This window comes from Carya illinoinensis, chromosome 13 (assembly GCF_018687715.1).
Source record: "Carya illinoinensis cultivar Pawnee chromosome 13, C.illinoinensisPawnee_v1, whole genome shotgun sequence".
Taxonomy (NCBI): domain Eukaryota; kingdom Viridiplantae; phylum Streptophyta; class Magnoliopsida; order Fagales; family Juglandaceae; genus Carya; species Carya illinoinensis.
The window spans coordinates 12,781,901-12,803,895 of record NC_056764.1 but is presented as its reverse complement, the minus strand read 5'-3'; the positions used below and the strand labels follow the sequence as shown (position 1 = coordinate 12,803,895).

The following is a 21,995-nucleotide window of genomic DNA, read 5'->3' as shown; positions in this document are numbered from 1 at the left end:
GTGCAAGTAAAAACTTGAATACCCAAGTCGTTAGAGCGTGGTTTAAAGGTGTACGAAACATGCCGTTAACACCTTGCTTTTGCAATAACCATAGCAGACCAAGCACATATAGCACACCACATACAAAATCTGCTTGTGAGGAATGCTATGATAAAACTCCACTTTGATTAAAATGGTATAAACAGCAAAAGAAAAAAAAATCTGATTGTGAGGAATTTTAGTTTGGATAAGATAACTCCACTTTGTGGGGAATGCTTGTGAGGAATGCTACTGAGTGTGGAGTCAGAACTTGGGGTGGATTTTCAACCACTTCATAGAGATTAGAGTGAAGGCCCTGGATTTAACAAAGTCCCGGGAATACCACTACTTGTTGTGGAATTCATTAGACTTATAAAAACCTCAAAATACTTAAATACTTTTATGTGCTAGATTAGTATTATGATGCAACTGTTGATAAATAAATAGATTTTTTTTCAGAAAAAATGGTGTCATTCTGGGGACCCATGGCGCTTCATTATCAGAATGGATGTTACATCCTTTATTCGCTCCTCAACCCACCCTGTCATTTTTCTTTTGGCCATATAATGTTAATCTTATCATTTGCAATCCCAACTTTTCCCCGTTCCCACCCCTTTAATCACGGCACGTTGAATTTGTTAACAAATAGCAAATGACACTATCTGTCATGTTGCTTTCAAATGGCAGGCTTGTTTACTTAAAATATCTCCCCACTGTGCTTTGCTCTCACAGCACCATAACAAGCATGATGGAACAACAAAAGTTATCAAAAATAAATCGGGAAAATGATCAACCGGTCCATCATCCCTCTCGGATCGGACCGATTTATACTCTTAGGTATATCAAATTTCATTTATGTGTTTATTAAAAAAGATACCAAGGTCTCGTTTAGTTCTACTGATAAAAAGATATGAAATGAAATGAGATGAGAGTTAAATAAAATATTGTTAGAATATAATTTGTTAATATACTTTTTTATTTTAAAATTAAAAAAATTGAATTATTTATTATATTTTGTATATAAGTTTAAAAAAATGATAACGATTAAATGAGATAAAATTAGATTAGATAAAATAATATAAGATAATTATTTTATGTAACCAAATGAGGCATGATATCTTTCGTACCTAGAGAGCTCCAGTTCCACTTAGAAGAGCGTCGCAAGAGACATGAAAGAAAATAAATAAGTTAAAAAAAAAAAAAAAATGAATGGAGAACGAATTTTGCTAGTTAGAATTAACCCCCTCTATGGATGTAACGGTCAGTTTGGTCATGTTTTGTAGAATTTTTAAAAACAAATTAGTTACACCAATTCTTTACTTTTAAAATCTGATTTTATACCAGTTATTCTCCTAAATCAATACTTCTGATTTTACTATTTTCAATCCGATTCGGTCCATTTTTTTATTTTAATCGTGTCAATTTTTATTATATATTAATATATCATAGTATTATAGTTACTACTATAAATTATAATATTATGCTAATATCATAATATAATACTAATATATATATCATAGTAGCATACTATACTAATATCATAGTATTAATACTAACAAGTTAAGTTAATTATATTATGCTATAACTCTTATAATATATGATCAAATAAATTACAAATATTCATATTTAAGATTAAAATTTTATATTATAAATTATAATATAAAATTATTTTATATATGATAAATGATTATATATAAAAATTTCATATATAATTATATATTATATATAAAATATTTTATATAATATTAAAAATTTAATTTATATATATTTTTAAACCGGTTTGGTCTCGTCGAGGAAAACACATAACCCAAACGATACCGGATCTGACTGGTTTTTACAATATAGAACCTGGTTCCAAACAGGTAAAAAACCAAACCAATCGATCTGGTTCGAACCGGTTTTTCAATTTAAACTTTCACCCTAAGCTTCTATAACTATTTTTACTACTTATTTAACTGATTTATTTTTTTTAAGGAAACGAGCTAAAACACAGCCAAGCTGTGGGTTTCACGAGTCCACTAGGAATGCTCTAAAATTACCTGGTTTGGTTACCAAATATCAAATTATCTCATTTTGTCTCGTCTCATCTCATCTAATCATTATAATTTTTTTAAATTTTCATACAAAATATAATAAACAATTTAACTTTTTTAAATTTCAAAACAAAATTAATATTAGAAAATCGTATTCTAACAATATTTTATTCAACTTTTAACAAAATATCTCATATCATCTCATCTGAACTATGTAATCAAACAAGGCTGAAGTATTGGGAAGAGTTGCAAGGATGTACATATGATTGGGGACTTTTTGTTCTTTTTCATCTCAATCCATCTCATTTTATCTTATCTAATCTTATCTTATTATTGTAATTTTTTCAAATTCTCACACAAAATATAACAAATAATTCAAAATTTTCAAATCTTAATTCAACATTTTCAAATCTCAAAATAATAATAATAATATTAAAAATAATATTTTAACAATATTTTATTTAATTCTCAACTTTTATATAAAATCATCCCATCTCACTGTTTAAAAAACCTTTCAATATAAACCTAAAGTGTGTTTTTCCGTTATAGAATTTGACCTGCAATATCATTAGAGCGTATGTATGTAGGCATTTGATTTTCTAAAAATAAATAAAAAATAGTATTGAATTAATTAGTTCTTTTATCGATTTTGAATCCAATAATTGAATATCTATTTATTATTTTTACTTTTCAAACATATATAATATTTACTTTTATTTATCAATAATCCATTCCGTTCAAGCAAGAAAATGGGGCTCGAAAGAAGCCAACACAACTTTCTATTGATCCTTCTCTCTCTCGTTCTGTTCCAATCGCTCGCAGTTTACCGAATGATAGCAGAATTTCATTCGTCTTTTAGCCGTCAGCTACACGAAAGCAACCAACTTTTCATCAGCTTTTGTTTCGCCTCCGTCTCTTCAGTCTGCCATTCATATCAAAGACCATACTACTTGTTCTTTTGAAACTGCGGAATTCAGATTTTGTAGCGCGTGAACTGTTTGATCTAATGCCACTAACAAATTTTGCTTTGCGGAATCCGTTCTTCTAGCTCAGGAATGTATAAAAAGCACTCCCAACGTTAGCGGCCATTCAAACAGGTATATTGCAGTTTGTCTATCTTTGTGTGATCATCCAATGAGCAAAGAATTTGTTTAATTTACTCTTTAAGAAAAAATGGTGGGGTTTAAACACTTTAAACATGAAGGAATGCCATAGCCATATGCGCGCGATATCCTAAGCTTTTATATAATTCTTTAAAGGATCCAATTTCACTTGGCACACCTATTAGCTAATATGGGACTTCTATCTATGCTACACATTCACCATTGAAACAATCCAGGTGTACAAAAACCAACGAAATTATTGCTTTTTGGCTGTTAGGAAGTACTAAATAAGTAAGTAGAGCCTGAAAATCTTTTTAGTTTAGCATGCCCATGTATTCCGAAATTTGCTTAAAGATCTTCCTCATATCTGGGTAAATGGACCATGTACTAAGTGGGCGTTGAATGAGTAAAAGATTCATGTTTTTTGCTGTTACCAGTTTATTGTTTTAGCAAGTTCCTATGCGTAAGTTAGTTCATTGTTTTGGCGATGACTGTTATCTATAGTACTATTTTCATGGGGTCATCTACGATCCATCATACATGTAATTTACATAGCACGTCAATCAAATCCCATCCCTCCAACATACACTAGTAAAAGTCTTTCGTTACAGAAGTGATAAAAGAGTGATAAAAACCAAAAAGACATTGAAATTAACATATACAACCAAACTTTAAAACGAACCAACTTCACCTTGTCCAAGACTCCAAGTAATGCCATATCCCTTAAAAGGAATACCAAAATTTCATTATACATCTTTGACAAATAAAGCTTTATTTGTTTCCCCTGTAATAATTAAAGATGGAGTCTACTAGGTTGTTCCTTTGTCATCCTTGTCTCGCTGTAGGGTTCATCGTTATCAATCCGGCGATTGTTCCTAAATGCCGCACAGCCAATCACATAAGTGATTACTAGTATGACTAACACAACAATGTTAATCACAGAGACCTTCCTCCAACTCTTCTTGAGGCTGGCCAGCACACCAGCTTTGCAAGAGTCGCAGGAATAGCAGAGTCCTTCTTGATTATTGTTCCACTTACTGCAGTCAGGGTTGCTTGTTGTCCCTACTCCATAGGTCCAATAGGTCTCGTTATTATAGACATAGCCGCACTCTGTGGGAGGCTTGCAGCAACCAGACTATATCACAAGACCAACCAGTATATTTGTTAGCCCATATAGTGTTGCTATTTCAACCATTTCTGTACTTTTGAAACAAACAGAGACAAGATTGAAAGACAGTGTCCAAGCCCAGATACTAATGCTGTGAAGTCCTTATTAAAGATAAGATATGAATCCCAACATCTGTTTGTTTGAATGTAAAATGTTTTGGCTATAAACTGCATTATTTTTTAGCCAATAATACGAGACATGGTATTTGCAGGTTCGGAAAATGTTTTCAACTGACTAAACAACCACCTTGTACCAAAAAATACAAAGGTTGAAGGTTGAACCTTTGTAATTCATGACCTCAAAACTCTTTTTTTTTTCCCTCCTTTTGTTCAAGAGAGATTGGAATTGTTTTGAGCCCTCAATTATTTTCTATGAAAGTGAGCCTGCAAATAACTTTCTTCAATATGTCAATCAAAAGGGCTATGATAGGATTTAGACTGGAGCCAACAAAACCTGTCCTATATGTTATCATGTCCTAAATAGACTCCCACTTTGTTCATAATTAGAATTGGGAAGAAAAAGGCGGGCTTTGATTGAGAGAAATGCAAGCAACTTTGCGATCCAATGATGTGATGTTCAAACTTCCGACAGTTTTTAATGTGTCTTGGAATTTTATAGCCGTATAAAAACAAAAACATAAAAGCAACCAAACGAAAGAGAAAAAAGATATTCGGCCTAAAAAGTAAATTCATTTGGACAGAGCATCAAGGCTATAGCCATCCCAACACTACCACCGCACAACATTCTTCTTAAAAATTTGTGGCTGCAAAGAGGAGTTTTTTTTTTTTTAAAATATAATTATAAGTATAATTATGCATTAATCTGAATATTAATGTGATGTGATTGGTTAAAAAATAAATTTTATTAAAAATAGTGTTAATTTAAATTTTAAGTATGAATAAATCAGTATTGGTACACAGATTAGTGCGCGACTGTACTTGTATGTAACAAAATTTTTTTTTTTTAGTTTACCTAACGATGAAAAACAAAATGTCTTTTAATAAAAAATTTCATTTTAATAATAAACTTCTAACATTATTCTAAATTATTACACTATGAAATTTGACATCATTTAGAACTCGTTTGGATTTAAAAAATATTTTATCTTATCTTTCATCTCATCATTATAATTTTTTTAAATTTTTACACAAAATATAATAAATAATTTAATTTTTTTTAATCTTAAAATAATAATAATATTATAATATTCTAAAAATATTTTATTCAACTTTTATTATTTTTAAATCCATCCTCGTTTAAGAATTAAAAAAGACTGGATGAAATAAATATATTATATCTTATAATATTTTATTATTTATACATATGTTAAATGCTCAATTAAAATCATTACAATTCAATTTATGTCTACAAAACTCCAAAGCATACCCTAAAAGCATCTTGATCTAATCTTTGCTTTATCTTAAAATATGTACTCTCTAAAAAAATAATAACATCAAATTTGGAGATCGAATCCCGAATTAGAGATGCCAAAAAAGTACCGTTTGGCCACAGTGATACATATTTATTAGTGTTAGGTCTTTATGAATAAGGCCACCGCGACCACTAAAGTACGAAAATTTAATAATAGTTTACGGAATTTAATTTTTACAAAACTTTTTAATTTATTTTATCTCATTTAATTATTATAATTTTTTAAATTCATTCATAAAAAATAAATAATTTAATTTTTTTAAATTTAAAGATAATAAAAATATTAAAAAATATTTTTTAATTAAATTTTTAATTTTTATCACAATTTATCTCATTTTATTATATCTCATCTGTAAAAATAAACTAAATAAATACGAAAATTCCTTCCATGATGTTTTAAATAATAATTATATTTTCTCAACATTTTATTTAATTTTTTAATTTATTTTATTTCATTTATGTAATAAAATATTATTTTTATTTGTGATTTAAAAAAATTAAATTATTTATTATATTTTATATTAAAGTTTTAAAAAATTATAATAATTAAATAAAAATAGACTAGATGATTTATCATTTGCGTAATAAACGATGTCTTAAAAGGAATAACCAGTATTTGAAAGTTAAGAAAAAATTTCCGGGAAATCCAGAAAAAAGAAAGGAAAACAGAAACATCAAACAGGAACTCACTGTGAAAAATATCTCTTAAACAGTGTATCAAACAGGAAATAAGAAAAAACAGGAACTCACTCTGAAAAATATCTCTTAAGACAGGATATCAAACAGGAAATAAGAAAAAAACTGCTTTCTTTTATAATTTATATTGTTGCAAACTTGAAAATAAATCCAAAATGGTTTTTTAAATGGTATAGCCCTCTCTAATTAATTATTTTCTGGTGCTAACGACCCATAAAATTAATATAATATCCAAGCTCTTTTATGAAAATATTGGGAAAAAATGAACTCTTTTCAAGCTATTCCCAGATCGAAGATGATAAGAAAACCGAGTAAGTAAAAATGAAAGATAAGTTCTGCATACCTCAAGAGGGTTGAGGTTTCTACGATAAAACGTCTCAGCAGGTTCGGGAGCACCCCCAACAGTCCTTGCCATCTTTCTGCAAGCCTTGGAGTCCCTTATGCAGGAGCTAATCTTGGACCAGTAGCTATCATCCATGACGCGATCCCTCAGCCAGCCGGAGTAGTCGTTCAGATAATACTCAGAATACGTCCGACTCGGCACTTTCCTGCCGGACCCTTTGTCGGTGACAACGTAGGCGAAGATGATGAACCCTAGAAGCGCAGCGATGATGAAGAACATGGCGAAGAGGTAGAGCCACATCAGAACGGTGTTCCGGTAACACGCGCCGGCGAAACCGGTTAGTGAGACGACCAAGATGCAGATGCCGATAACTATCAATGGCCACTGCAGGAACTTGAGGCAGTCGGTGTTGTTGGCTCTGGTGCTCAGCCATATTCCACCTCCGAGGATTGGGATCGAGAGGAGGAAAGTCAAGAAGTTCAGCACCCCAATCAGGTGGTTACTATTTCTCATGATCGTTGGTTTCTTCTGACCTCAATCTGGCTTCTCTCTTTGTTTTCTTTTCTCTTTCTTTCCCTTCTTCCTTTCTCTCCTAGCTAGCTCTCTTTTCTTCGGCAAGCTAGCTTGCAGCTGGTTGGGTAGCCTTGGAGTGCTGTTTTTGACAGGATTAACAGCTCAAATGATAGAGGCTTATTGGGTGCCTACCGTGTCTGGGTCTTATTAATAGGCATATAAAACAGATATTTCGACAAACCAAGTGGTAGTACTCGCTATGCATAGTGGCCACCTGTCCATTTTTTGAAAGTTAGGTTTTTACTTAAGAAAATATTAGCATGCCGCTTAAGCATATCGCTCCTCTTGACCGTCGGTCAAAAAAAAAATTATTTGATAATTTAAAAAGTAATTTTAAATATGTTGATATATTTTTTATTTTTTAAAAATATTTAAATATATTAAAAAATATGAAAGAAAAAGAAAAAAATAATTTTGCTTCTGCCCAACGTTTAGCACATATACTTATCCTGAAGCGTATAAACTTGAAAAGTATATAATATATATGTATGTGTATATATATATATTTTATAATTTTAGTACTGTACTAATTATTAATACCTTTTATTTTAAAATATGTTTATTTTTAGACTTCGTTTGAATTCAAAATATTATCTTATATTATATCATCATTATAATTTTTTAAATTTATATATAAAATATAATAAATAATTTAACTTTTTCAAATTTTAAAATAATAATATTATTATTTTATTTAATTTTTATCTTTAATTTAAAATTATCTCATTTTATTTTTTAATTCACGCTACCCTTAATTTGTTTTGAGAAGTGATGTGTGTTTATATAAATATATATATAGTGAAAAAATGTAATAATGTTATAAAACTATCGAAAAGGAAAGAGAGAGATAGATTTATTATAAAACTTTCTAAAATGAGAGAGAGAGAGATAGAGCTCAGAGAAGTTATGAAACTTATGAATTTCTTAAAGAATTTAACGATATATATAAGCGTACAAAGGGAACTATACTAGCTTACTATGCAGTACTATACTGGCACTGTGCATATGTCGGCCATTCACTATGCTAGTTACTATGCAGTACTATGCTAGTACTATGCACTGTGCTAGGTCGGCCATTCACTATGCTAGTTACTATGCAGTACTATGCTGGTACTATGCACTGTGCTATGTCGGCCATTTACCATGCCAGTTACTATGTAGTACTATGCTGGCACTATGCTAGCACTATGCACTTGACGACTAGATAAATGTGGTCATACAATTCAAGATAGTTTATAACACTTCCCCTTTAGATGACCATATTTAAAGAATATGCCTCGTTAAAACCTTGCCAAGGAAAAACCTTGTGGGAAAAAACCAATGGCGAAGAAAAAAGAGTACAGTATTCATGTGTATCGCCGAGTGCTTTAGGATTGCCTCATTAAAACCTTGCAAAGGAAAACCCAGTGGGATAAAACCTTAGTGAAGGAAAAAGAGTACAATCAGCACAAGTCTTCAAGACATAACTTCCCCTGAAAAGTGCATGATAACAGGTCTTCAAACCTCCGCATTCCAATGTTCTGCATAATCTTCTTAAATGTTGAGTTGGTAGTGTATGATAATAGGTCTTCAAACCTCCGCATTCGAATGTTCTGCATAATCTTCTTAAATGTTGAAGTTGGTAATGCTTTAGTGAATAAATCTGCCAGATTTTTACTTGACCGTACCTTCTTGATATCAATTTCAACTTTCTTCTCATGAATTGCAATGATCTTCTTGTGTGTATCTGAAAAATAACTCCATCTGTACATCCAACTAACTGTGGACTTGATCCATGTTGATAAAATAATCTCAACTGGATCTTTCTGCTCATCACTACTTTTCTGGAGTTGTACTCTTCTGGAGTTCTTGTAAATAACACAGTTAGTGGAGAATTCATCAACATTAAACCGCTAACCTCATTTTTTAATAAAAACGGTGGCCAGCCTTTTAAGATCAGACAAGCACCTCGGATTTTCAACTCCTATGTAGGTGTCAGGCGTGCTGTCAGGCACCGCAAAGCTATGAAGATATATTCCATCTCTTTTCTCTTTCTTCACGAGAGATGCTGTATCATAATTTTCTCTATAAAAGAGATATTCAGCTCATCTTCATTAGCATCTCATCTTCTTCACTTTTCTGTAATCATACTGCATTTTTACTCTGCAATTTCTTTCTGCATTGTTATCCTGCAATCTCTCTCTGCAATGACTCAGCAATCTTCTCAGGGTCAATATATGAGGTATTCGGCACCTCGTTCATCAGTTGTTCCTGCTTATACCACAGGTGCTATCATGCAATATAATGATCTGACTCGTAGGGCAGATAATAAAACTATCTATGAGCTTGTGAGTCTCGGTACCCGATACTCATCATCCATTGTCGCATTTTCTCAGCGACTGCAATCCAGAACTTGTGGAGTTGACGATCTCCACGAGAATATTGCTATACTTCAGCGACTTCTTCTGGAGTCCAACATGAAGATAGAATCAATAAAGAAAGAGAATAGGAATTTAAAATCCTTGCTTAAATCTTCTTTTCGATTGCCCACCCCTTTAGATAGGGATGCTATGCAGATTCTTGAAGAACAAGAGCGTTTGAAGAATGAGGCAAAGTGTCTCAAATTTTTGTAATTCTTGCTTCAAGATAATAAAATAATATTTCACAAATATTCATATTTGTGTTTCTATCTTTTGGTAGATGTTCTGTGTGCTGTTTTTTCTTTAATAATGCACATTTCATATCAAACTCATAATATGAATCTGAAATACTAATTGTATTAAAAGATGGTATTTCATGACTAATAACATCATCCATCTTCCCCTTGAAGCCGCAAGGGTTTCAGATTTATATTTCAAATATGTGCAGTTTTTATGAGCTCTTCTGGAGCCTCAATGACATTTAAATCATATATATAAACTGCAATAATAGCTTGTTTTCATTTGCGTTTGGATTGCTTTAGATTATATAAGGATCTTTGAAACTTGATAGAATACATATTTCCAGATGTATTCATATTAGAAGTTTCAGACATTTTCTATCCTTCATGGATTTTCATATATATATATATCATGATCCAATGATCCATATAAATATGCAGTTAATCATGCATATCCAAACTCTCGATAACTTTCAAGCTAATAAAAATCTTAATATGATTTCAACCACTTTAAAATCATATCAATATTGTTTCTTCGAGAAACTAACTTGTGATTTCTATATCACATTTTCATATTAAAAGTTTCAGGCTTTTTATATCATGTATATAAATATCCACTGATATTTAACAAAAATTACATCTTTAGGTGTTTGGACTTCAAGTCCATATTTATCACATTTTACTTAGTGATATCAATTCTGCAGGAATTGAGAAACTGACTCGTGATTTATATATCACATTTTTATTTCCTTTCCATAAATACCCACTGACATTCAACAAGCATCACCTCTTTAGGTGTTTGGACTATAAGTCCCGATGCATCATATTTTACTAGTGAATCAATTCTGCAGAAATTGTTTCTTTCAAATATTGGCCAATATTTTACGTCGGTATTCTTCGACGGTTCTTGATTCACTTTCTCCATTACTTCTGGTAATGTCAATTGCCATCTCATATGGAAATACTTTATCGACAACGATTTTATTTCTATCCATAATTTCTCCATTATTCATGAAATGTAACAAGATCTCGTTATTTTCAGGTACCTGTCCCTCTTCAAGGGAATACATTTTCATGAAAAACCTCTTCAGGAGGCACTCCTCAAGAGTTTATATAGGAGAATTTTATACAAAGAATTTGGATGGACTTTATTGCTTGTTTTGTGGGTATGACCTCTTCAGGAGTATCAAATTATTTGTGTCTTTCTCTTTTGAGATACTCTATCTTTTGTATCGATAAGTCTCACATGCCTTTATACATGTCTTTAGACTGTTAAATTTCTTAATTGTCCTACAGGGACTTCAATCCTCGCTGGGATTTTAGCAGCTAGAATATGAGACATTTTTATCTTATTGTATCTAAAATTTAATTATCATCTGAACTTCTGGTTCACATATGATAATCAAGATAACGTCGAATAATTTCATCTTATTTGCTTTAAGCAAATTTTTCTTTCCACTTCTGGTGGTAAGACTTTATAGTAAAAGAATCTTCTGGTTCTTTTATGGACGTCCATATGAAAATCATTCGACTTATCGTAATTGATTTTGAATGATCAAGATAACCATGAAAAGATACAAATATTTTGAATCATATCACCTTTTGATGCATCATAATATTTGATTCAATAATTTGTATAATATCATCTCAAAGAGAAAGCTTACAGCTTTTCCAATACGAGTTTTTGGCCTGAAAAGATATTCATTATCACGTCCAATCTCTTAGTTTCTTTGAATGAAACGCATTATTCTTTTCACTTCAGGAAATAGAATGATATAAATTCATTATTATTCACTTCAGGGAATGATGTAGATCTAGTAAGACGTGAATAATGATTCTTATTAAAAACTCATTATTTTGTTCAGTCACTGAAAGACCTGATACAAATTTATAATATATTGTGAAAGTTTACATTTTATATTGTTACTTCAGGAGCATACTCGATATTGCTATTTCAGGAGCACATTCGAGACATTCATTCAAATATATATTCTTTCCACAATTTCAATTATGCAACTTCAGGTGCATAAATCATAATGAGCTTTTGGTACAAGTATCACTCATATGAGATACTCAATAAAATTATTGATTTAGGGCGATCCTTCAGGGATGCTCCATTTTCATTCTCAGATAAATCATATCATCAATAATTTATAACAAGTATAAATAAATAAAACTTTCATTACTACAAAACATTGTAGAATATAAAAATATTTTATAATAAGATAAAGGGAATACATTAATTAAAAAGGAACACTTTCATGATCAACTCTACCACTAGAATCCTCAAAAAAATCAGAAACATCAAGACTTGTAATATCTTCTCCATCTATAGAATCTAAAGCATATGATGGTTCAATAAAATTTGTTTCAAATTTCTTTGTTTTTTCTTTTATAGAATATTGATATAAGTCAACCAAGTGCTTATCTATACGACATATACGAGCCCAATGTCCAGTCATACCACATCTATGGCATCCATCTTCTTCTTTCTTTAAAAATTTGTTTTGGGAACCTCTGCCCTTCTCTGAGTTGAACCACTTCTGGTGGTACGATGTATATCTATTATTGTCCCTTTTAGTGTGGTCACTTCTAGGACCTCCACTTTCATAGTTTTTCCTATCACGTCCACACCCTCGTTTTTTTTTAAAAGATGCACCATTCGTTTCTAGGAATGATGTAAATTTAGTACCATTCATTTCAGGAAATGATATAGAACCAGTAGGACGTGACTGGTGATTTCTTAACAAAAGTTCATTATTTTGCTCAGCTTATAGAAGACAAGATATAAGTTCAGAATATTTTTTGAATTTTCGCTCTCGATACTGCTGCTGCAAGAGCACATTCGAGGCATGAAAAGTAGTATATGTCTTCTCTAATAAGTCATCATTAGTGACTTTTTCACCACATAATTTCAATAGCGAGCTAATTTTAAAGAGTGCAGAGTTATACTCACTAACACTCTTGAAGTCTTGCAACCTCAGGTGCATCCAATCATGACGAGCTTTTGGGAGAATTACAGTTTTCTAGTGTTCATATCTCTCCCTTAAATCATTCCACAAAATAAGTGGATCTTTCACCGTTAGATACTCAGTTTTTAATTCTTCATGAAAATGGTGCCGAAGGAAAATCATTGCCTTAGCACAGTCCTGCAGGGACCCTTGATTTCCTTCTTTAATTGTATTTCCTAGGTTCATCGCTTTCAGATGGATCTCAGCATCAAGGATCCAAGATAAATAATTTTTTCCAGAAATGTCAAGAGCAACGAATTCCAATTTTGTAAGATTTGACATTTTTTACATATATAAATCAGGAATATAAAAATATATTGAAAAACTTACTTGAAGTAGAGGATTACTAGCTTCAAAATCGTCAAAACTTTCGTGCTGATAACGTGTTATAAAACTATCGAAAAGGAAAGAGAGAGATAGATTTATTATAAAACTTTCTAAAATGAGAGAGAGAGAGATAGAGCTCAGAAAAGTTATGAAACTTATGAATTTCTTAAAAAATTCAACGATATATATAGGCGTACAAAGGGAACTATACTAGCTTACTATGCAGTACTATGTTGGCACTGTGCATATGTCGGCCATTCACTATGCTAGTTACTATGCAGTACTATGCTGGTACTATGCACTGTGCTATGTCGGCCATTCACTATGTCAGTTACTATGCAGTACTATGCTGGTACTATGCACTGTGCTATGTCAGCCATTTACTATGCTAGTTACTATGTAGTACTATGCTGGCACTATGCAAATACTATGCACTTGACGATTAGATAAATGTGGTCATACAATTCAAGATAGTTTATAACAAATAATAAAAAATGATAGTCTTATGAGTACATGATTACGAAGGGAGATTATGTTGGGGCCTTGGAGGATATCTGCATGCCCATGTGAGCCCACAACGTGTAGAGACGAGATTGGATAAGATTCCAAGATATTTCTTTCTCTATTACTCGATAACTATAAGACTCGTTTAAATTTAAGAAAGATGAATGTTAGGCACAGTTTTCATTTGAGAGTGTAACGTAAGTATAGGTAATTTTATTTTTAAAATTATAAAAATATTTTTTTTATAATAATAATTTTTTTATTTAATAAAAAATCTGTACATATAATCTCTATTAAAAATTGTAAATAAAATTTCTTTTTAAGAATAGGATAAATTCATTGCTATTTTTGGAATGATCTATTAAACTATTATATACATTATAAAATTGTATCGAGTAATTTCCTTTGAAATTTACGTGGGTCCCCTTTTTATAATTGAAAAATGATTTGAATTGGGGACCAAGTTTTGTCTCGAAAGTTTTTTTTTTTTTTTTTTTAACTTAGTGATTAAGGTTTGATTTTTTTTTATGATATTGTATTTTTAAAAATATATATTTAAGAATATAAAAAAATGAATAAAAAAAATAAAATTTACTTTTTTCGGTGGATATTCAGGCTAAGTTGCAGTACCCTTTATGATTTGAATTAAAAGAATCTCAGCTCATTGTCATTCGGTCACATCTATGTGTGAAAGGATTTTTCATATAACGGCCAACAGTAGCTTTACGAGATATTTTAAGAGAAATAGAAATGTTTTTTTTTTTATTAGAACAAATATTAGATAAAGTTTGAAGATATATAAATATTACGTATTTTATTTAAAAAAAAAACGAGTTTCATCATTGAAGAAATTATTTTTTTATATAATTCTTAGATTTATTCAATTTTTTTAAAAAAATATATAAAATTCTTACGTTCTAAAATTATAAATATCATTTTTCTTTTTATTATTATATAAGTTTGATTAGGAGTTGTTTGGATACAAGAAACCTCTCAACTCATCTTATTTAATTATTATAATTTTTTTAAATTTTTACACAAAATAAAATAAATAATTAAAATTTTTCAAATTTTAAAACTAAAATAATATTTAATAATATTTTATTTAATTTTTAACTTTTAATATCTCATTTAATATCATCTCCAACCTATTCTCTAAGAAAAAATTTAGTTATAAGTATAATTGTGCACTAATATGTACATCAATATAATGTGATTAGTCAAAAAATAAATTTTATCGAAAATAATACTAATTTAAATTTTAAATGTAAAGAAATCAGTATTAATATATAAATTAATGTGTAAATTTACTTGTATATAACAAAACTCATTATCCAAACCTTCCGAAATAAGACTTGAGTAGTCTCGGCTTGCGATCCAAGTAATCATGTTCGACTTGTAGAAGGGGGCCAACGTTCATACGCAAAGGCACTCAACCAATATCCTAAGTACAATCCTTTAAAAACAAAAAAATCTGTAAGTAGAAGGAAAGAGTATGGGATCCCAGGCTGACTATCACCATTCATATCCTTTATTTTTTCCTTGAACATTTGAGTATGTAAGATGAAAATTTTGAATTTTAAGATATTATTATTATTTTAAGATTTAAAAAAATTAAGAAAAAGTTAAATTATTTATTATACTTTACATAGAAATTTGAAAAAATTATAATAATAAGATGAAAATTTTAAATTTAAGATAAAAATTTTAATCAACCAAACCGAACCTAGTGAACTATGAAAAAAAGTCTCTTCTATTATTCCAGTTATTATTCGTAATTAAGAATTTCAATTGAAAAAGAGAGATAATGTATAGTTCAGATCTTATAATATTTATTATTGTCTATATAAATATTTTTAAAAATATTAAATAAATAATAAATATTATAAGATCCCTCAATATGCTCACAAAAAAATAAATAATCAATGAGAAAAAGGTTGAATTTATGCTATTTTTCTCACTCTAAATAATACAATACTTCTGTCTCGAGTGTTTGTATAAAATTATTTAATAAAATGTTTATATGATATAATTTAATTTAAATAATAAATTTTATAATTTTTAAAAATCAAATTTTATGATTTAAATAATATAAAAAATTATGTTAGATGTCTCAGTTTCTATTTTCATGACAATATGGGGCGGGGCCAGCCTAAAAGATAGGTTCGGCTAAAAGATGGAAGAAAATATTTAGGCTGCCTCATGGTGACATTGTAGTCTTCCTTATCTAAAGAGCAACGTCCCTCTGAACTCTGGATCTGGACAGAAAGCCAACCTAAACGTTTGCTAAAAGTTAAAATCTATTACGAAGCTAAGGTCACCTAACAAACTGACTCAGTCCAAGGTTTCAGATTTTTATTTAAAAAGTTGTACGTACTCTCCTTTCGTAATCCACACAAATGGTATTGGCAAATAAATCAAACCGTCCAGAGACAAAATGGCTGAAAGCTACGTACGTACGTAGTTCAAACATATTGCGGAAGGGAAATTGGAGAGGGCTGAATATCTCGACGGGCCAACAAGAGTTTGATTATCAGATCTGGGCCACTGGTCAGGCTTCTGGCAAAATTCCCACTAAGAGCTTGGCCCATATCTCGGGAACCCAATCCACCCTAGTTACCGGCGGGATGAATACTTAAAAATTTGTTGGATGAGAGCGGTTATAATTTGAATATCAATAAACCCTTCATCCCTTGATTTGAATTTTGAATAGCAGATAAAGTCCATTATCTCATAAGCAACAAACTGATTGCAAGTCTTATATATCCGAAAAGCCTAGGTATGAAGATACATCTAATTTATTAGTATTCAAGAGAGTTTATTCGATCACTGACTTATGCATCGGAGGCATTCCCTTGAATATCTTAAGTCGTCTTATTCTTTTATTGTAAGTGATCATGAGTCGATACTGGTGAAACACGTCCATAACAGTTGGTGCTGTCTGTGAGATACTATTTTATCCTACAACCAATGTGCTTTTCACATACCCACCACAACTTGATCGTAGGCAATTAGAGATCAAGAAGTGTCGTCAAGAAATATGGAAGGAAGACTCACAAAAAGGGAAGAAGTAGTGAGAAAACTCACTGCTGAGTTGGAGGCATCGTGGAAGGAGAGAGAAGTCCTGAAGGTGAAACATAGTCCTTTAGGAGAGGACCAAGGGGAGAGAGTGGAAACGAAGGCACACAATGTAGGAGCAAGGAAGACTCCTAGGAGAACGAAGAGACAAGGAAAATGCATCATGATTTACGGAGCTTAATGGATAAATATGAAGACATAGCAAAAAAAATAGGGATGTCTTCCACGGTCAACCAGTTATTATCTAGCACCAATACTAGGGGTGTACAGAAAACCGCTGAACCGACTACCACTAACCAACCGAAACCAATGGAGAACAGGTTGGCCGACTGTTGGAAATATACAAAACCTAGTGTCGACCTGTTTGGTCTCGGTCTAGACCAGGCGAGAACCGAAGAACTAACCGATGTAATGTTATATATATATTACATATTTCACATATAAAACGACGTCGTTTCACATGAAACGGCATCGCCTTGTTTTAATGGGTATGACAACAAAAATAAAGCAAACGGCGCTGTTTAATTGAGATCAAACAGCATCGTTTCTTGGTTAGGGTTAACTTACCCTTCGTCCCCCCTCACCCCCCCAAATTTTTTCTTCTTCTGTGCCGTTTCTCTCCATTTCTCCCTCTTCTCCATTTCTCTTTCTCCAATCTCCTCCCAACGAACACATACCCATAGCGGCACAGTTTTCAAAATTTCGCTAATCCTCCAAGCGCCTCCTAGCCGGGGATGAACCCCCACGAGCTACGGCTTTCCCTCTCCTCCGCCAGCCCTATAAACCGACCATGAACCGGCCGGCAACTATCAAGTCAGTTTTCCCCCCTTACATGGTCAGTTTCGGCCGATTGCCAAACCAAAAATGATAATTTTCGTCAGTTTCGGTTTCTTCATAAAACTAAACCAACTAGGTCGGTTTTCAGCCCTAACCAATATGCCATTTTGCACAGAGATTATGGTAGTACCCCTGCCATCGAAGTTCAAAGTCCCCTCCATAGGTCTATATGACGGTTCAAAAGTTCTAGTGGAACACTTGGAGACCTTCAAAGTTCACATGAAATTTCACGGATTTCCCAAGAAGATTGCATGCAAGGCGTTTCCTCTAACCCCAAGAGGTATAGGGCGAGGATGGTTCAGGGCATTACAACTAGGATCCATAGACGGCTTTAATGAGCTAGGCCAACAGTTTTGACATAGTTTATGGCAACTAGAAGGCATAGAAGGCAGCTGTGTACCTATTGACAGTAAAGCAACAAGAGGATGAAAGCTTGAGAATGCATCTTGCACGCTTTAATAAGGAGAGGATGACGGTTGACGACTACAACAAAAAGATTATGTTGGTCATGTTACTCAGGGGCGTATGACCAAGAAGTCCCTTTATGGTTGAGGTACTGCCACCGAAGTTCAAAATCCCCTCCATAGATCTATATGACGGTTCAAAAGTTCCAATGGAACACTTGGAGACCTTTAAAGCTCACATGACATTTCACGGATTTTCCAGGAAGATTGAATGCAAGCCTTTTCTTCTAACCCCAAGAGGTATAAGGCGAGGATGGTTCAGGGCATTACAACCAAGATCCATAGACGGCTTTGATGAGCTAGGTCGGCAATTTTTAACTTAGTTTATGGCAAGTAGGAGGCATAGAAGGCCAGCAGTGTACTTACTGACAGTAAAGCAGCAAAAGGATGAAAGCTTGAGAATGTATCTTGCATGCTTTAATAAGGAGAGGATGACGGTTGATGACTACAACAAAAAGATTATGTTGGTCATGTTACTCAGGGGCATATGGCCAAGAAGTCCTTTTATAATTGAGTTGGCGAGGAAAACCTCTTCCACGTTACATGAGTTCATGGATAGAGCCGACAATTTTGTCAACACAGAAGATTCACTTATCACCCTAACCGCCCCATCAAAAAGGAAGGAAGAGCAGGTGTCAAAGGGAAGTTAGAAAAAAGATTGGGACAAAGGGCAATAACCGAGGAGAGATCAACATGAACCGAGGCAGGAGAGGAATGCAAGGAGACACAATGGTGGTTACATACACTACTCTAGTGTACATAACTGAAACAAAGCAAAGGAAGAAAGGCAAGATGATGATAATAGGCAACAATCATGTACCTACTATAAAACGAACGGGCATAGGATCGAGGATTGCCATAATTTGAAGTGAAAAATTGAAGACATGAGAGATAGCGGCAAGTTGGAACGATTGCTCGCCCAGAACGCCACCCCCCCAGGCTTACAAACGACCGAAAACTCAAGCAAAAAGCTTGGCGAAGCGAGAGCCCTAGGTGACTGGATTCCCTGAAGAGAGGAAGGAGATTACAGGAACCTTGAGATCGGCGACCAAGGGCGAAAATGGACCGAAGAAACCCCCCTGGGGGAGATACATACAATTGCTGAAGGATATGTTAGGAGTGGTTGTAGGTGATCGTGAGCCGGTGGTAGTGAAATACGTCTATAACAAAAATGATATTCCCCACATACAAAACCACACCTAAAAGTCACCGATTAACCTTTTCTTTTTAAGGTTAAGGAAATACTTTTTATTGAATTTTTTATTTTTTATAAAAATGTTTAAAAAGTTTTAAAAAATATTTGAAAAAAATAAAAAATAAAAAAATTGCTTCTTATCGCTATGGGTGGAGACTTCGGTGGAGAGTCCCGCAGTACATGACAAAGTTTTCAAGACTTTAATCTATTGCATCTGTGTACTCAAAAGGATGATGATATCCTCACCGATGTTTACTACCCATAGCCAACGTGATTTTTTTTTTACCTTTCAGCCTTATGCACAATTATCACCTGACCCGGTCATAGAGCAATATGAATAAACAATAAAGAAAAACACACAAAGCAAGGGCATCTTTTGGACACCCAGAAAAATAAGAAAAACATGCAGCTTTGCATTTTACTAATTTTGAATTTACCATCTACAATTCCATAATAGAAACTTGTGAAAAGGATGGGGGAACGGTTTTCTTAGATTTCCCGAGTGACTTACGAATCTGGCTAGTTTGGATTTAGAGATGAGATGGGATAGTTTTAAATGAAAGATAAAAGTTTAATAAAATATTATTATTATTTTGAGATTTGAAAAAGTTGAATTGTTTATTATATTTTGTGTGTAAATTTGAAAAAGTTGTAATGATAAGATAAGATGAGATGAAACGTTTTCCAAATCTGAAATTTAAACATTTACGTTATGTTTTCACCAAACAAAGAGCACTTAAAAAAAATGCCATTAATTAATTTTCCTACGCTTTCAGCAACCAAACATAGGCAATGGTCAATCAAGATAAATGGCTTCGAAGACACAAAGGGCTCTTGGTCGGAAGGGGAGAGTGGTTGTGAGCCTCTCTGACAACATTTTTGAATCTTAGAGAGCAAAAGACAAGAAAAAGAGAAAGAAAAAGGTAGTCAGCTGGGTAGTAGAGAATAATAGAGAACATGTAAGGGTATAGTTACCCCTACTCAAAAATACATAATCTAATTCCCCATCAGATATCATTATGAGTGTTTAGAAGATGAAGAATCTTGTCCAAGTTAACAAGGCATGAAGAAGTATACACATCCATCCTTGTGTATAGTATGTGGCATATGTTTGACTGTTACTATTCTCCACTCTACTCAAACAAAAATTCATCCATTTTTAGGTTGCTAGGTTTAGAAAGACGTAGAGCCCCGCCACCCAGCCCTAGCCCTTCCCTAGGTCGGGTGGTGGCCCCGTCTACCAAATGCGGGTGGTTGGATAATCCACCCGAATCTTCGCACCCAACGGGTGTGAGGGGTGAGACAGGCTAGGCACCCGTCTAAAAATAGCATCGTTTTACTAAAAGCCTAAAACTCCCCCTTCTCTCAGCTCCCACTCTCTCATACCTCTCTCTCTTTTTGACTCTCTGGCTCTCCCTCTATCTCAAACTCTCACTCTCACACCCTGTCGTCCATCGTTATTGTTGAGCCATTGCCGTTGTCGAGCATCTCTCCCTTTACATTCTGTATATATCTCAAATAATTTTTTTGAGTTTAATTGTGTCCTGAATTTTGGATTTTGAGGATGAGGTTGATGAATGGATTTAGACGATGAGATTGTGATTTATGTGATTATGCTTGAGTATCTAGGGATCCAATCTGAAACCCTAAATTATGTTAGGAGTTTCATAATTGAACCCACAAATTTAATTTGAAATTTCGGATTGAAACCCTAAACTAATTTAGGGATTTCAAACTAAAACTCCAAAACTGTTTTTATGTTCATGATTGTATTATTTTAATTGTTGTTTGATTTTTATATCATCTCATCATGTTAGGTTTTTGTGAATCAACGGAAATGGATAGTGAGCCAAATCCAACCATTAACATTAGTGTTAGCTCTTCTACCCCTACCAAAACCGAGACCCCTACCGAAACCACTACCACTACCCCTATACCTACCCGTACCGAAACCACTACGACTACCCCTACACCCACGAGCCCACCAAGTAAGAAATCAGTTTCAATTGTGTGGTCTCACCTCACCTCACCAAAATAAAAGGTGATGAACCTAATAACCCACAAGTTAAGTATAACCATTGTGGTAAAGTGTACAAATGTCACTACAAGAGACATGATATGAAAATCAATACAATATTTTCATACTTCAAAACAAAGCTAAAATTAAAAAATAATATTTAAATAATTTTTTAACTTTATAATATTTTTATGAGAAATGCTACTTATTATCCCTATACCATACATCATAACGTGATTTATCATTTTTGTCTTGTTATTTAAACACATTTATTTACACATTAATATGTGTTTATTTAAATAGAATGAAAAAAAATGATAAATCACACGTTAGTATATGGTACAGGGGATGTTAAGTAGAATTTTTCTATTTTTATTCAACTTTTTCTCTCTCCCTTCTCAAAATTCAATAAAATTTCTTAATTTAAACCATTTTACTACTATTCAGATATTATTTCACTATTATTTACAAAATTATGAGATACTCCAAGTGTCTAGACTAGCTCTTAGTTTACATTACACTCAAGTTGCGCATGGTCTTTTTTTAAGTGAAATTTCAG

General features: G+C 32.6%; 1 protein-coding gene across 1 annotated transcript; it reads right to left on the bottom strand.

Annotated features, from left to right (window-relative positions):
- Positions 1-3,713: 3,713 nt before the first annotated feature.
- On the bottom strand, positions 3,714-7,500 carry LOC122292624 (tetraspanin-3-like). Its single transcript, XM_043101064.1, has 2 exons — positions 6,793-7,500; positions 3,714-4,289 (listed from the first exon to the last, which is right to left on the bottom strand). The coding sequence occupies exons 1-2, from the start codon at positions 7,303-7,305 to the stop codon at positions 3,948-3,950; spliced, it is 855 nt and encodes a 284-aa protein (XP_042956998.1). The 5' UTR covers positions 7,306-7,500; the 3' UTR covers positions 3,714-3,947.
- Positions 7,501-21,995: the final 14,495 nt, after the last annotated feature.

Excerpts from the sequence above, each read along its gene's own strand:
- LOC122292624 (XM_043101064.1), bottom strand. The coding sequence starts at position 7,305 with ATGAGAAATAGTAACCACCTGATTGGGGTGCTGAACTTCTTGACTTTC. Across the intron at positions 4,290-6,792 it reads GAAACCTCAACCCTCTTGAG|TCTGGTTGCTGCAAGCCTCC; the intron begins GTATGCAGAACT and ends CTTGTGATATAG.